The sequence below is a fragment of the Mustelus asterias genome, chromosome 13 (assembly GCF_964213995.1).
Source record: "Mustelus asterias chromosome 13, sMusAst1.hap1.1, whole genome shotgun sequence".
In the NCBI taxonomy this organism is placed as follows: Eukaryota; Metazoa; Chordata; class Chondrichthyes; order Carcharhiniformes; family Triakidae; genus Mustelus; species Mustelus asterias.
Genome location: NC_135813.1, coordinates 74,864,278 through 74,879,858, shown reverse-complemented (window position 1 = coordinate 74,879,858; position 15,581 = coordinate 74,864,278). Strand labels below are relative to the sequence as shown.

At 44.9% G+C, this 15,581-nt stretch overlaps 1 protein-coding gene and 1 pseudogene across 1 annotated transcript in view; both read left to right on the top strand.

The window, feature by feature from the left end:
• Window positions 1-15,581, top strand: part of LOC144502759 (protein NipSnap homolog 1-like) — a 34,522-nt gene that overhangs the window by 17,759 nt on the left and 1,182 nt on the right. The window contains exons 7-9 of the mRNA XM_078227023.1: window positions 4,144-4,175; window positions 11,980-12,074; window positions 13,031-13,114. Coding sequence (XP_078083149.1) covers window positions 4,144-4,175; window positions 11,980-12,074; window positions 13,031-13,114 — 211 coding nt within the window. The remainder of the gene's footprint in view (window positions 1-4,143; window positions 4,176-11,979; window positions 12,075-13,030; window positions 13,115-15,581) is intronic.
• LOC144503242 (U2 spliceosomal RNA) lies at window positions 15,284-15,486 on the top strand (annotated as a pseudogene).

The following is a 15,581-nucleotide window of genomic DNA, read 5'->3' as shown; positions in this document are numbered from 1 at the left end:
AATGAATCAGAAAGGCTGCATTGTTTCACCAAGAAAATCATAGTGGGCCCGGGCGGGGGAGTTGCGGGGGGAGGTGGTGTGTGGGGGTGGTGGAGGTTGCCATCAATTGATGATTTCCCACCTCTTCAAATTATGAATGGGAGAGTAATAGAAAGATGTGTGTGCATGGTGTTGTCTGTTAGTGGGTGTGTGTTTCTGTATGGGTGGTGTTTCGGTGTGTGTTATCTGTTTGTAGGTTTGTGCGTGTGAGAGTTTGTGTGTTGTGGGTGTCTGTTGTATGTTGTGGCTGTGTGTGTTGTGTCTCTGTTGCATCTGTGGGGGTATGTTGTAGGTGACTGTGGGTGTGTCTGTGCACATATAAATTAAGTTTATTTATTAGTCACAAGTAGACTTGCACTCTTAATGTAATGAAGTTACTGTGAAAATCCCCTAGTTGCCACATTCTAAGTACACTGGGGGAGAATTTAGCGTGGCCAATCCACCTAACCAGCATGTCTTTCGAACTGTGGGAGGAAACTGGAGCACCCGGAGGAAACCCATGCAGACACGGGGAGAAGTGCAGACAGCGATCAGGCAGGAATCGAATCCGGGCCCTGACACTGTGAGGCAGCAACGCTAACCACTGTGTCGCCCCATATATGTATGTGTCTATGTGCATTGTGCATGTGTGTGTATGTGAGAGAGTGACTAGCTGGTTACTGTGACCTGGAAACCACTCCTGACTGGTACAAGAAGACTTATTCAATGCACCAGCCTAATCACATCCTCAGCTTCCACATGAGAGAACACCGGAAACACGAGAAATACTCAGCAGGTCAGGCAGCATCTGTGGAGTGAGAAACCACATCAATAATTCAGGGGGTGATGACCTTTTAATCAGAACTGGAAATGTTGATAACATCCTCTCCTCTCTGTCCCATTCCCACTCTGATTCCACCGTCCTCAGCCCAGTTGCCACACTATTCCGTTGGTGTAAATAGGAGGAGCAATATTTCATCTTTAGATTGGGTACTTAACAATGTTTTGTTAACAACATTGAGTTCAGTGATTTCAGATCAAAACTTGTGTCCCTTGTTTCTGGATAGCACTTGTTGGTGATCATTCTTCTATTCTCATTCACAACTGTTCCAAATCCATCCTTTCTTTACTTGCCCGAAAACCATCTCATTCTGTGTCTTACCACCATTGGGATGGTCTCCACCTGAACTGATCTGGGACCAGTGTTCTAGCGCAAAGGATAAACAGGGTGGTCACAGGGATTTTAAACTAGCAAGTGGGGGAGGGGAGAAGGGAAGGTTAAAACTACAAGAAGACTTGGTTAATGGGAACCAAAGCATCAGGTTAGTATGTAAGGGGAAGATCGAGGTTAATAGGATGAATAGGCAGAGCCAGTCTAACAACCATCAGAGATTGATAAAGGATGTCAAAATGTGTGAAAAACGTAGTGCACAAAAAATCCTGTAAGGGAAACACAAACCTGTGGGACATATTTAAAAACCCTGCACCTAAATGCACACAGTATTAAGAATAAGGTCAATGAGTTGATGGTACAAATAGAGACAAATGAGTATGATTTGGTGGGGATTACTGAAACATGGTTACAGGAGGACCTGGGCTGGGAGTTGAATGTACTCAGTATCCAGGTTTGGGCTGATAAGTAGCAAGTAACATTCACGCCACACAAATGCCAGGCAATGACCATCACCAATGAGGGACACTCTAACCACTGCCCCTTGACATTCAATTTTGTTACCATCACTGAATCCCCCACTGTCAACATCCTTGGGGTTACCATCGACCAGAAGCTCAACTGGACTCACCACATAAACGCAGTGGCTACAAGAGCAGGTCAGAGGCTAGGAATACTGCGGCGAGTAACTCACCTCCTGACTCCCCAAAGTCTATCCGCCATCTACAAGGCACAAGTCAGGAGTGTGATGGAATACTCCCCACTTGCCTGGATGGGTGCAGCTCCAACAACCCTCAAGAAGCTTGACACCATCCAGGACAAAGCAGCCCGCTTAATTGGCACCACATTTACAAACATCCACTCCCTTCATCACCAACGCTCAGTAGCAGCAGTGTGTACTGTCTACAAGATGCCCTGCAGCAATTCACCAAAGATCCTTAGCATCTTCCAGACCCATGACCACTTCCATCTAGAAGGAAAGGGCAGCAGATAAATGGGAACACCACCACCTGCAAGTTCCTTCAAGCTACTCACCATCCTGACTTGGAAATATATCGCCGTTCCTTCACAGTCGCTGGGTCAAAATCTTGGAATTCCCTCCCTAATGGTATTGTGAGTCAACCCACAGAACATGGACTGCAGCGATTCAAGAAGGCAGCTCACCAGCACCTTCTCAAGGGCAACTAGGGATGGACAATAAATGCTGGTCAGCCAGCGACACCCATGTCCCACGAATGAATTTTTTAAAAAGTATTCCAAGGGATAGGCAAGATGGGACAGGAGGTGAAGTTGCTTTATTGGTTAAAACTGACATCTAGTTGTATTAAGAAATGCCAGTGGGACTAAGGGCCAACATGTTGAATCAATCAGGGTGGAAATAAAAAAAAAGAAAAAAGCATCTTGGTAGGAGTAATTTACAGGCCCCTCGAGCAATACTTATGAAGTGGGGCATACTATAAACCAAGAAATCATGAGGGCTTGTGAAAAGGGCACATTGGTAATCATGGGTGATTTTAACATGCATATTGACTGGATTAATCAAATTGGCAAAGGTAGCCTCCAGGGAGATTTCATAGAGTGCAGATCTCCCCCACCTCAGAGGCCCCACCCCCTTGGCATTGCCTGATGCCCAGTGGCAGTACCAAGGTGCCCTTGAGCATTGCCACTTTGCCCCTTGGGCAGTGCCAGCAGGAAACACTCCACGTTGGGGCATCATGGTGGCACGGACCCGGGTTCAATTCCCTGCTTGGGTCACTGTCTGTGCGGAGTTAGCACGTTCTCCCTGTGTCTGTATGGGTTTCCTCGAGTGCTCCCGTTTCTTCACACAGTCTGAAAGACGTGCTGGTTAGGTGCATTGGCCATGTTAAATTCCCCCTCAATGTACCCGAACAGGCGCCGGAGTGTGGCGACTAGGGGATTTTCACACTGACTTCATTGCAGTGTTAATGTAAGCCTTACTTGTGACTAATAAATAAACTTTAACTTTACGCTCCCAGCCCTGCCACGGGACATAGTCCCAAAAGAAAGAATTCCGCCCTTAGTGTTAAATCAAGATCTACAAATTAACTTCTGAAAATTCAGTACAGGTGCTCTTAAAATCAAGAGCAAGGCAGAAGTTAAAGAACAAAAAGATAAAATTGCAAAATGTAGTGATCTCGGGCTTACAGTAGGTAGGCAGGGGTTTGGGGTGGGGGTGCTGGGTAGTCAGGTCTGGGGTTAGTCGGGTCAGGGTTCAGGTAGCCGGCTTGGTGGGTAGGCAGAGGGGTGGTTGGGGGTGTGGGGGTATGTGGAGGGGCGAGTGATGGTAGGTTGGGTTGTGATGTCATTCACTGAGTTACACCAGAGAATGAACAGAGTAATAATTCTAGCTGATGTTTCCAGGTAAGTTGGCTGTATCTACTGTCAGAGCCATTCACTCAGGTGGCCCAGGCAGCACCAATCTGCCGATCGGAAGCTTAAACCTCTCATGCAATTGTAGTGCATGTGTGTGCACATCTTTACTTCTTCAGGGTCCTTCAGCGTGTGTTCAGTGAATCATTGCCCAGTACCAAAAGTTTGGCCCATAACTCTGTTTCTCTCTCTACAGATACTGCCTGACTTGAGTATGTCCAGAAATTCCTGTTCCTATTTCACATTTCCAGCATCCACAGTAGTTGCTTGTATATTAGTATTAGTTGTGTGTGCAAGTTGTCTTTACTCCACATCACATGCACAAAACAGGCCATCAAAATGGCCAAATAAAATCAGCTGATTTATCCGGGTCATGAATAGTTGAATGCATGTGTCGCATTTTTAGCTGTAAATTATGGTGAGTGTCTCTTAATTTATTAGAATGGGGTGAATAGCTTTTCCTCTTGTTACTGGGATTCAATGCATTTGTTGCTTCGAGGGACTTATTCAGTTGTTCAGTGAACCTAATATCAAACGTGTTTTTTTTTCCCCCACCTTTGTAGCCGGGAACCATGATTGAATGGGGTAACAACTGGTAAGTGTTTACAGATCTGTGAAACTTAAATGGATTGTAAGTGTCATTTGACTTTGATCTGAATATGTGGAGCTATGTGTAAAATTTGACACATCTAATTGTGGCACCAGCAACTTGTGCCTAACTAATGCTAATGTCACTGATGGATATAAACTATAGACCAGGTGACATTGAGAAGCTAAATATCTTCCTGTCCCTGTTTCGTAAAATCTCTTCAGAATGATTTGTCAATGCACAGTGATGTGTGATTTTTAAAATTAATTCGTGGGATGTGGGCATCGCTGGCAAGGCTAACATATTTACCCATCCCTAATTTCCCTTGAGAAAGTGGTGAAGAGCCACCGTCTTGAACTGCTGCAGTCACTAAAGGCACACCTGTACTGCTGTTCAGTAAGGTGCTCTAAGACTTTGATCCAACAGCAATGAAGAAATGACGATATAAATCCAAGTCAGGATGGTGCGTAACTTGGAGGGGAACATGCAGGCAGTGATATTTCTATGCGCCTGCTGCCCTTGTTCTTCTAGGCTGTAGAGGTCATGGGCTTGGAAGGTGCGATCAAAGATGCCTTGGCGAGTTGCTGCATTGCATCTTGTATATGGTACACACTGTTGCCATGGTGCCTCAGTAGTGGAGGGAGCGGATAATTAAACTGGTGGATAGGGTGCCAGTCAAGCAGGTTGCTTTGCGCCAGATGGCATCAAACTTAGAATCATAGAATCCCTACAGAGGCCACTCGGTCCATCGAGTCTGCACCGACGACAATCCCACCCAGGCCCTATCCCTGTAACCCCAAGTATTTACCCTGCTAATCCTTCTGACGCTAAGGGGCAATTTAACATGACCAATCAACCTGACCCACACATCTTTGGACTGTGGGAGGAACCAGAGCACCCAGAGGAAACCCACACAGACACGAGGAGAATGTGCAGAGTTTGCACTGTCACCCAAGGCTGGAATTGAACCCAGGTCCCTGGCACTGGTGAGGCAGCAGTGCCGCCCACTTGAGTTGTTGGACCTGCACTCACCCAGACAAGTGAGGAGTATTCAATAACACTCGAGACTTGTGTCTTGTATATGATGGAAAGGCTTAGGGGAGTCATGGATGAGTTAGTTACTGCAAAATTCCCAACCTTTGACCTATTCTTGTGGTCACAGTATTTATGTAGCTGGTCCAGTTAGATTTCTAGTCAATGGTGTGACTTCCAGGATGTTGATGGATTCAGCAAGGGTTATCTAGTTGAAAACCAGTGGCAGTTGGTTAGATTCTCTCTTGTCATTGCTTGCCATTTGTGTGGCAGAAATGTGACCTACTACTCATCAGCCCAAGCCTGAATGCTTACTATGTTGGCTCACCAAGAGATAGTGTTGCAATTAGTGGAGACTATGCAAATTGTACTTGCATAGTATCTTCACAGGTTTGGGGCTGGAATTCAATGAGGATTCCAATCAGTCTCCTCTTAGAACTCCAGTAAGACAACCATGGAATTTCCACCCCAACGTATCTGTGTTCCTGAAGGGACAAGTCATGTTTTTCACTGCAAAGTTAGTCAGAAAATAATCCCTGTGGTCGTCACAATCTCTACAGAATATTTCCTTTGGCGATAGGAATTGTTCTAATGAAAATATGCAACTTTTGGAACAGGGAAGTAAATAGTAGTCACAAAGCAAATGATATGGTGAAGAAAACCAGTACTGGTGTTGAGAGCTGTAAAATTATTGATCTGACAGCCTCGTGCATTTCTGTCTTGGGGGAAGTGACATCGACCTAGCCTCCGTATTTTAAAAAAAGAGGAAGTGCTTTTTTTAATTTCAACTCATTTCCTTAACGTGATATGAAACAATATCTGGTGAGTTACTTGCCATTCTAATCGAAGGAAATTAAAGAAAAGCAGCTGGTTTCATTGCCAAACTTACCCACTCCTGTATTGACAAATTAAAAGAAGGTCTGGTATTTTAGATTCTCTTCTTGCCAAAGAATTGGAATAAACAAGACTATCAGCTCCAGAGCCTGTGCTGCCTCAGGGTAGGATTTGTTTTCAACCACTTGCTTAGTACTAGACTCGTAGGTGAACTGACTCATAACTCAAATCAGTGAATTCGATAGCCTCCTTTTAAGCCTTCGTGTTGATTCTGCCTAAAACTCCCAAGCATTCACTGTATCCAGACTCAGTTGTCAGCTTTCCTGACTGTATTCTAGAAAAGGTCAAAGTTTTATTTATTCGTATCACAAGTAGGCTTACATTAACACTGCAATGAAGTTAGTGAAAATCCCCTAGTCGCCACACTCCGGGAGAATTTTAGCATGGCCAGTGCACCTAACCAGGAGGTCTTTCGGACTGTGGGAGGAAACCGGAGCACCCGGGGGAGAATGCGCAGAGTCTACACAGTGACCCAAGCTGGGAATCGAACCCAGGTCCCGGGTGCTGTGAGGCAGCAGTGGTAACCACTGTGCCACCATGCCACCCCAGTGGAAGTGGAGGGTTGGGTGACAGCCAGAGCTGGGTGAAGCAGAGATCAGGCTGCTGGCTGGGTCCTAGAGCGCTGAGGGATCTTCATTTTCATATTGCAGCAGAGATTGGGCTACACCCAGATGCTGCAGTGAAAGGGAACTCTGAGAGTGTCTTTACTTTGGGTTCCCTGTGAAACATAAAATCTTGTTTGCGTTTGAGTGTGTCAGCTGCCAAAACTATGGAGACCAAAGCCACAAAAATTTGAAACCTGCCTGGTGTGCCTTTATTAACACTAGCCCAGAGACATGTCAATCACCAATGAAGTAATCAGGCCAGTCGTGGCCTTAGCAACAACAAATCAGGTTGTGAAAACATGGCATAAATAGAATTAGCACTTGTCTTCTGTCTCAAACCAAAGCTGCTTTGTTCTTAATTGAGCTTCTGTGCTGAGTGACTATTGTAGATCTTTTGAAGTTCCCTCGGTTCAGGAACTGTTCCTTCTGATTAGAAAATTCTGCATGTTTTAAGTTTAAATTTATTTATTAGTGTCACAAGTTGGCTTTCATTAACACTGCAATGAAGTCACTGTGAAAATCCCCTAGTTGCCACATTCCGATCGATGCCTGTTCAGGTACACTGAGGGAGAATTTAGCATGGCCAATGCGCCTAAACAGTACGTCTTTCAGACTATGGGAGGAAACCAGAGCACCCGGAGGAAACCCACACAGACACTGGGAGAACGTGCAGACTCCGCACAGACAGTGACCCAAGCCGGGAATCGAGCCCGGGTCCCTGGCACTGTGAGGCAGCACTGCTAACCACTGTGCTGCCCTACTGTGCCGTCCGCTTACTCTGTTATTTAGGAAAGATGTGAGAGGGAAACCTGGGGATTATAGGCCAGTTAGTCTGACATCTGTTGTCAGGAAATTGCTAATGTCTTATGCCCAAGGATAGAGTTAGTGGACATTTTGAAGCATTACAGTTGATTCGAGAGAGTCAGGAAGGATTGGTAAAGGGTAGTCATGCCTGGTGAACATGAACATAATTGCGTTATTGAAGAAGTGACTAAAGTATAAAAGCTGGAGCCTGATGATGCAGCTGTATAGAACGCTGGTTAGGCCACATTTGGAGTACTGCGTCCAGTTCTGGTCGCCGCACTACCAGAAGGACGTGGAGGCGTTAGAGAGAGTGCAGAGAAGGTTTACCAGGATGTTGCCTGGTATGGAGGGTCTTGGCTATGAGGAGAGATTGGGTAAACTGGGGTTGTTCTCCCTGGAAAGACGGAGAATGAGGGGAGATCTAATAGAGGTGTACAAGATTATGAAGGGGATAGATAGGGTGAACGGTGGGAAGCTTTTTCCAAGATCAGAAGTGACGTTCACGAGGGGTCACGGGCTCAAGGTGAGAGGGGCGAAGTATAACTCAGATATTAGAGGGATGTTTTTTACACAAAGGGTGGTGGGGGCCTGGAATGCGCTGCCAAGTAGGGTGGTGGAGGCAGGCACACTGACATCGTTTACGACTTACCTGGATAGTCACATGAGCAGCCTGGGAATGGAGGGATACAAACGATTGGTCTAGTTGGACCAAGGAGCGGAACAGGCTTGGAGGGCCGAAGGGCCTGTTTCCTGTGCTGTACTGTTCTTTGTTCTTTGTCGATAGGGGAATGTCTATGCATACTACTTATATGGATTTCCAGAAGGCATTTGATAAAGGCCTCCATAAGAGAGCCTTTTCAGCAACTCAACAGCAACAGTTGAAGATAATGGAAATGAAAGGAAATTGATGGCCTGGCTTGACAATTGCCTAGAGGAATAGGATGCAAGAATGCAATGCTACAGCTGTACAAAACACTGATCAAATCATATCTGGAGCAATTCCAAGCACCAGATCTTAGGAACGATTTTTTGGCCATGGAGTGGGTGAAGTATAGATTAACCAGAATGATACCTGGACACCTAGGGTTGAATTATGACGAGAGATTACACAAACTAGGATTGCACTTTGTGGAAATTAGAAGGATAAAGGGGGATTTAAAATAAAAGGGAACAGATTGGATAGATAGAAACTATGGCTGGAATGTTATGGCCGTTCACGCCGGTGGGATTTTCCCATCCCGCCGCAGTGAACGGAGATTTGGCTGGATGCCAAATTCTCGGACCTGGCTTTAGCGGGATCGTGGCATGAACGGTTGGTAAGATCACACCCGATTTCTGCTTCTTGGGGAGTCTAGAACTAGGAGGTGTCATCAAAAAGTTTGATGCAGCCATTTTACCTTCCAGAGTGAAATTAGGAAATAGAGCGACACACAAAACAGTGGTGGAAATTGAAAATTCGCTGTCATACTGGCAACTGGTGCAAGATCATTAGAAATGTTACATCTGAGAATGATAGAATTTTATTAACTAAGGGTTTGAAGGGAGATGGTGTGGCTCTATGGAATGGCTATATGCTGTCTTGGACAGGAGCAGGAGCCATATCAAGCTGTGATACAACCAGAAAGAATGCTTTCTATGGTGCATCTGAGTTGGTGAGAGTCGTAGCTGACATGCCAAATTTCCCTAGCCTTCTGAGAAAGTTGGTGGACTTTGAAGGGAGATGGTACAAAAGTGGCTATATAGAGTTAGGTCAAAGATTAACCATGATCTTATTGTGTGGCGGAACAGATACATGGGGCAAAATGGCCCGGTCTTGTTCCTATGATCCTGGGATTCCAAGCTGAACCAAGCCAGTTGAGAAATAGGCATCTATCTCTTGCTTCATGGCCTCCTAACTAATGTCATGACTTGTGCCTTCTTTGCTTTCTAATATCTTTAAATACAAAGAAAGTCGACATTCATCAAAAGCTTTGTCAATTCTTGTTCAACATTGACTATAAATGAATGCAACATTCCTTTCTGTTTTAAAACTGGTTGTTCCTGTTTGAAAGCTTCAATTCCAGTTTTGTCACTATCTTGTCAACGAAAAAGAATTGGCTGCATTATATAGTTCCTGTACTGCTGCATTACCTTTTGGATTATTTAATGATTTGTCTAATATAACGATGTTAATGTGGAAAAATAACAGAGCTTCACAAAGGTGTAATTCAAAAATAAATATTCAGCCAAAGAATTAGATATTAGGGCAGTGACCAAAAGCAAAGGTATGATTTAAAAATTATGGGTTTAAAGTTTATTTATTAGTGTCACAAGTAGGCTTACATTAACCCTGCAATGAAGTTACTGTGAAAATCCCCTAGTCATCTGTTTTGGTAACTTAGGGAGAATTTAGCATGGCCAATGCACCTAACCAGCACATCTTTTGGACTGTGGGAGGAAACCGGAGCCTCAGCAGAAAACCCACGCAGACGCAGGGAGAACGTGCAGACTCCGCACAGACAGTGACCCAATCCGGGAATCGAACCCAGCTGTCTGGCGCTGTGAGGCAGACTGTGCCATCCATTTTAAAGAGGATTGAAAATAGGAGAGGCAGAGGGATTTAGGAACGGAATTCCAGACTACGGGCTGTCAGTAGTTGAAGGCCTGGTCGTCAATATTCAGCTGAAGAGATGCAAAGTAGGCAGAATCAGAGGAGCACAGAGGCAGGGTGGGCTGAATTATAGAACGGGAGGTGCTAACAGAGATAGGAAGGGTTGGAGGGATTTAAACATGGGGTTGAAAAGTTTAGCTTCAAGATGCTATGGCACTGCGGCTCATTGTAGGTTAGTGAGAGTATGGGTGATGAATGAGCAGGACCTGTTGTGGGATACGGCAATAGAGTTTAGGGTTTACAAAGGGTGGAGTTTTGGAATATTGGCCAGGAAGATTTGGATTGGTTAATTCTGGATTCTCCGACCTCGCTCGCAGTCGGGATTCTCCAGTCCCGCTGCAGTGAATGGAGATTTGGCTGAGCGCCAAATTCTCTATCCTCGCTGCCAGCAGCTGTCGGGCGTGAGTGGCCAGAGAATTCCAGCCGTGGATGATGATTTCAAGGTCAGGCGGACGGAGATAAGGCCAGAGACATGCAACGTTACAGAGCTAGAGGGAGCCGATCTTTGAAATGGTGAGAATGTGGGGCCAGAAGCCTACCTCTCAAAATTGTATTCTCATCTTTCTACCTTTTAGAACGCCACTGGGAATAGCCTTTAGTCACAATGGCACCTAACAGCTTCCTGCCACCAGTCAGTAGTGGATTCAACTTGCCACTTTCCCATCCTGAGTCTAGAATGTTCTGATCAGTCTGCCATGTGGGATCTTGTAAAGAGCGTTGTTAAAATCCACAAAGACTATTTGTTTGGTTTGAGCTTCTCTCATCTTTCATTATAGCTCATCCCTTATGCGTTTGGCATCACCTTTTGTCTCTGTGCTCCTTCCAATGCTTTTTTATTTGCAACGAGATGCCCAAATGTGGCTTGACCAGCAGAACCTCCCTCTAGCTCTGTAACGTTGCACGTCTCTGGCCTTATCTCCGTCTGCCTGACCTTGAAATCATCATCCACGGTCGGAATTCTCTGGCCACTCACGCCCGACAGCTGCTGGCAGCGAGGATAGAGAATTTGGCGCTCAGCCAAATCTCCATTCACTGCAGCGGGACTGGAGAATCCCGACTGCGAGCGAGGTCGGAGAATCCAGAATTAACCAATCCAAATCTTCCTGGCCAATATTCCAAAACTCCACCCTCTGTAAATCCTAGGTTATTCTCCAATGCCTACCTACATTTCAGCAAACTTTGTTACATTGTCCAGACATTCACTATCATTTGCCGTTCCTTTCTGAGTGGAACGGCATGGTGGCACAGTGGTTAGCGCTGCTGCCTCACTGCGCCAGGAACCCAAGGTCAATTCCAACCTTGGATCCTTGTCTGTGTGGAGTTTGCACATTCTCCCCGTGTCTGCGTGGGTTTCCTCCGGCTGCTCGTTCTCCCCATGTCTGCGTGGGCTTCCTCCAGCTGTTCCGGTTTCCTCTCACACTACAAAGAAGTACAGATTAGGTGGATTGGCCATGCTAAATTGTCCCTTAGTTTCCCAAGATGTGTACATCGGTGGGGTTTGCAAGTAAATATGTGGGGTTACAGAGATAGGGCCTGAGTAAGTTTTTTTAAAAATGGGTTGGTGCAGACTCGATGGGCCAAATGGCCGCCTTCTGCACTGTAGGAATTCTATGATTCTATTTTATGACTACTTGTTGCACCGAAGGAGGAAAATGATATGTAAGATATTGAAAGTGAGGAAAGAGTAAAAAATAACTAATAAAAAAAACACATTGTCCCCTTCTGTTTACATCAAGATTTTTCAATAATCAGAACAGGGCCAGGACAATAGAAATGACAACTTTCATGCTGTTTTGAGCTAGTTCGATCTTTTGATTATCCTCAGGGCACGAGCCATTCGATTCCGTCAGGAAAACAACGAAGCTGTGGGTGGATTCTTTTCACTGGTTGGTGACCTGTATGTGGTGCATCATCTTTGGGGTAAGCTGAATGAAATTGGGTTTCCCAGTAGTGTTTGTGAGTTTGGGGTCGATTTTCAGTTTGCCACCCAAGCATGTAACTGGGTCTGTGAAGATACTGTCAAATGGCAGTCTTGCACCAGGGTGGTAGATTGAATAATCTATATAAATATCTATCTAAAATCTATAATCTAAATGTCTCCCACTTTCTATGCCTTTTAGCTTTGACAAAGGGTCACCTAGACTCGAAACGTCAGCTCTTTTCTCTCCTTACAGATGCTGCCAGACCTGCTGAGATTTTCCAGCATTTTCCCTTTTGGTTTCAGATTCCAGCATCCGCAGTAATTTGCTTTTATCCAGATTGAAAAATCTATCCTGCCCTCCGGTAAACAGCCTCATAATGGGTCACTAATGCTCTGAATCAAATGTTGAATTTCTAGATGCCCTTTCCATCATATTAATATGGCACGAGTTAGCACAATTGTTGATATTTGACCATTTGGATTGTGGAGTGTTACATTGTTCACACAAAATGAATGAAGAGGTTAAAGTATCGCACAGTTATGTCAACACGACGGAATGCGTTCAACAGCCCTGTTATAAATTCATAGAATGACACAGCACAAAAGAAGGCCACTTAGTCCACCGTGTCTTGGCCAGCTCTTTACAAGAGCTGTCCACTTGGTACTGCTCTTTCCCCATAGCTCTGACAATCCCTCTTTTCTGGAGTATATCCGATTCCCTTTTGAAAGCTAATATTGAGTCTGCTTCCATTTTGGTTGGAAATCCTAACCACTCTCTTTGCTAAAACAAAAAAATCCCCTCACCTCCCCTCGGGTTCTTTTGCCAGTTATCCCAAATCTGTATCTTTCGGTTATTGGCCCTCCTACTAGTGGCAATAGTTTCTCCTTACTTGGCCCATCGAAAGCGAATGATAATTACAAAGACTTAATTTCATTTTTTTCCTATCAATTCTAGCTTACAAAGACCTCGAATCCAGACATGAAACACGGAATGCAGCCTGGCAAAAGCCCGGGTGGGATGAGTGTGTCTATTATACAGGTAACCTCGAGCCTATTGATTAAGACTGAGAAACCTTAACAATAAAAACAAAAATAATTGGAAGCCTCATTAAGATGGATGCACATCCTGCTAATAAAGTGAAGGAGAAATAGCAGCTTACCAATAAATATGCTTCTGAATATAGATCAGAAACAAGGTATACAATATATTCAATGTATAGAAGCCTCCTTTCCTCTCCAAAATCCTATATGTTCCCGCTTCCCAGATCTGTGATCATTTCTCCTGGTCATCCCTGTTTCAATCTCTCCAATCGGGTTTCTGCCCCACTCACAGCTCTGAATTGACGCGAAACTATGTCATCAATCACATCCTCTGTGACTGTGATGCGCTGTCTCCCATTGACCTCTTTGCAGCCCTAGGCACGGTTGATCACACTATCCCCTCCTCCAGCTATTGTTCAGCGCATTGAAACTTCCTTAAATGCTTCCACACATCCACAGTTGTGGCCAGAGCAGGTCTACAGGTGACTTCTCACCTCAACTCTTGCACCATCACATTGGCGGTCCCTCCACATGCACCCATGGCCCCTTCTTCATATAGATGCCGACATCATCCAAGACACGGGGTCAGCTTCCATGTTTGCATCAATGCCATCTATCTCGACCTCCCCAACATTTCACGACATCTCCACGGCCTCTGTGCTGTTAGACTGCTTCTTCAACATAAAATCTTAGTGGAGCTATAGTTCCTTTCATCCAATAATTGGGAAGGTCATTATTGCCTTTGGCGTCTCCCACAAAAACTTGATGTCCTTTTCACCCATGCTGTTTCTCCTCCCAGGCCCTGACTCGGGCTGTTCAATTCGGAATTGAGGTTCTGACCTCTTAATCCTTCCATCCTCCATATTCCAGAAACTTTAGCTTGTCCAAAACCCTGTTACTCATACCCTATCCCATACTTCCCGTCACTACTGTTCTCGCTGATGCATTGACTTCCAATCCCCCATTCCTTAAATTTAACATTTCCATCCTTCTGTTTAAATCCCACAATGATTTCACCTCTCCAATCTCCTCCAGTCCTACAATTCCACCCTTGAACTCTTCCTTCCTCTGATTTCAGTCTCGTGTGCGTTTCCCCCTTCCTTTGACCCACCATCAGCAGCCATACCTTGAGCTGCCTCGGCCCAATACTCAGGAATTCTTTCCTCAAATCCCTCCACTTCCATTTCCTTCGGAAGTCCTGAAACATATTTATATCGCACCTTTAAAACATCCCAAGCCTCCGCATAGGAGACACAGATTGACACCAGGCCAAAGGAGGAGATATTAGAAGGAATGACTGAAAGTTGGCCAAAGAGCTCAGTTGTAATGAGGAGGGTCTTAAAGGAGAAGAGTTTTGGGGAACGAATTTCTAGAGCTTATGGCCTAGCTAGCTGAGGGCCAATGGTGGTGCGAAGGGAGTGAGGGGAAGGGTAAGATGGCAGAGTTTGGGATTGGAAGTGGGTACAAACACAGGGAAGGGTGAGGGCCTGGAGAGATTTGAATTTTAAATTTGACGTATTGGTGGACCTGAAGCCAGTGTAGACCAAGACCCATGCCTTTGACCAAGATTTTGGTCCCCATCCTTAAATCTCCTTTTTTGGTTCAGTGTTTAATCTTTCTCCACACACTTTTATTTTCTATGTTATGGCATTTTTTTCTATGTTAAAAGTCTGATTTAAATGCAAATTGTTGATGTTAGTGTCTGAAATGTGTGGCAGTGGCAAGCAAAATATACTTCAGCTATCCATGAATTTAAAATCTCAACCTAAGTTGTACAAGATTTTAGCTCTGATGACAGTCTGAATCTTTTTCCCAGTGTTGAGATGTCTAATGCTAGGGGGCATGCACTTAAGGTGAGCGGGGCAAAATTCAAAGGAGATGTGAGGGGCAAGTTTTTTTGCACAGAATGGTAGGTGTTTAGAACGCGCTGCCAGGGGTGGTGGTGCAGGTAGATACAATAAGGGCATTTAAGGGGCTTTTAGATAAGCACATGAACATGCAAGGAATAGAGGGTTATGCACCAAGGGCAAGCAGAAGGGATTAGTATAATTTGGCGTTATGTTCGGCACAAGATCATGGGCTGAAGGGCCTGTTCCCATGCTGTACTGTTCTAAATTCTAAAGTGAAGAACAAAGGATAAGTGATGTATTGACTTTTATGCAATGTAATCGCTTCTCGGCCTTTTGGCTAAGATCAAGTGTAGTATGGATTGGATGCTGCACTTGGTTGCAGTCATTAGGTTACATTGAAGCTTCATATGTTTCATATGAAGCAATTTTTAAAAGCGGTGTCTCGGCCTTTTGGCTAAGATGCAAATGAGCTCAAGTCTTGGAGGAGGTATTGCTTTGCTCCTCCAATCAGCTTGGCTCGTGTAGATCAGGCCCAGGACAGGGTAATTTGTTCGCTCGCCCTGTCTTGTCAGCCTGGATCGGAACTGTCTCGACTTGTTGAGACTCTGAATTGGA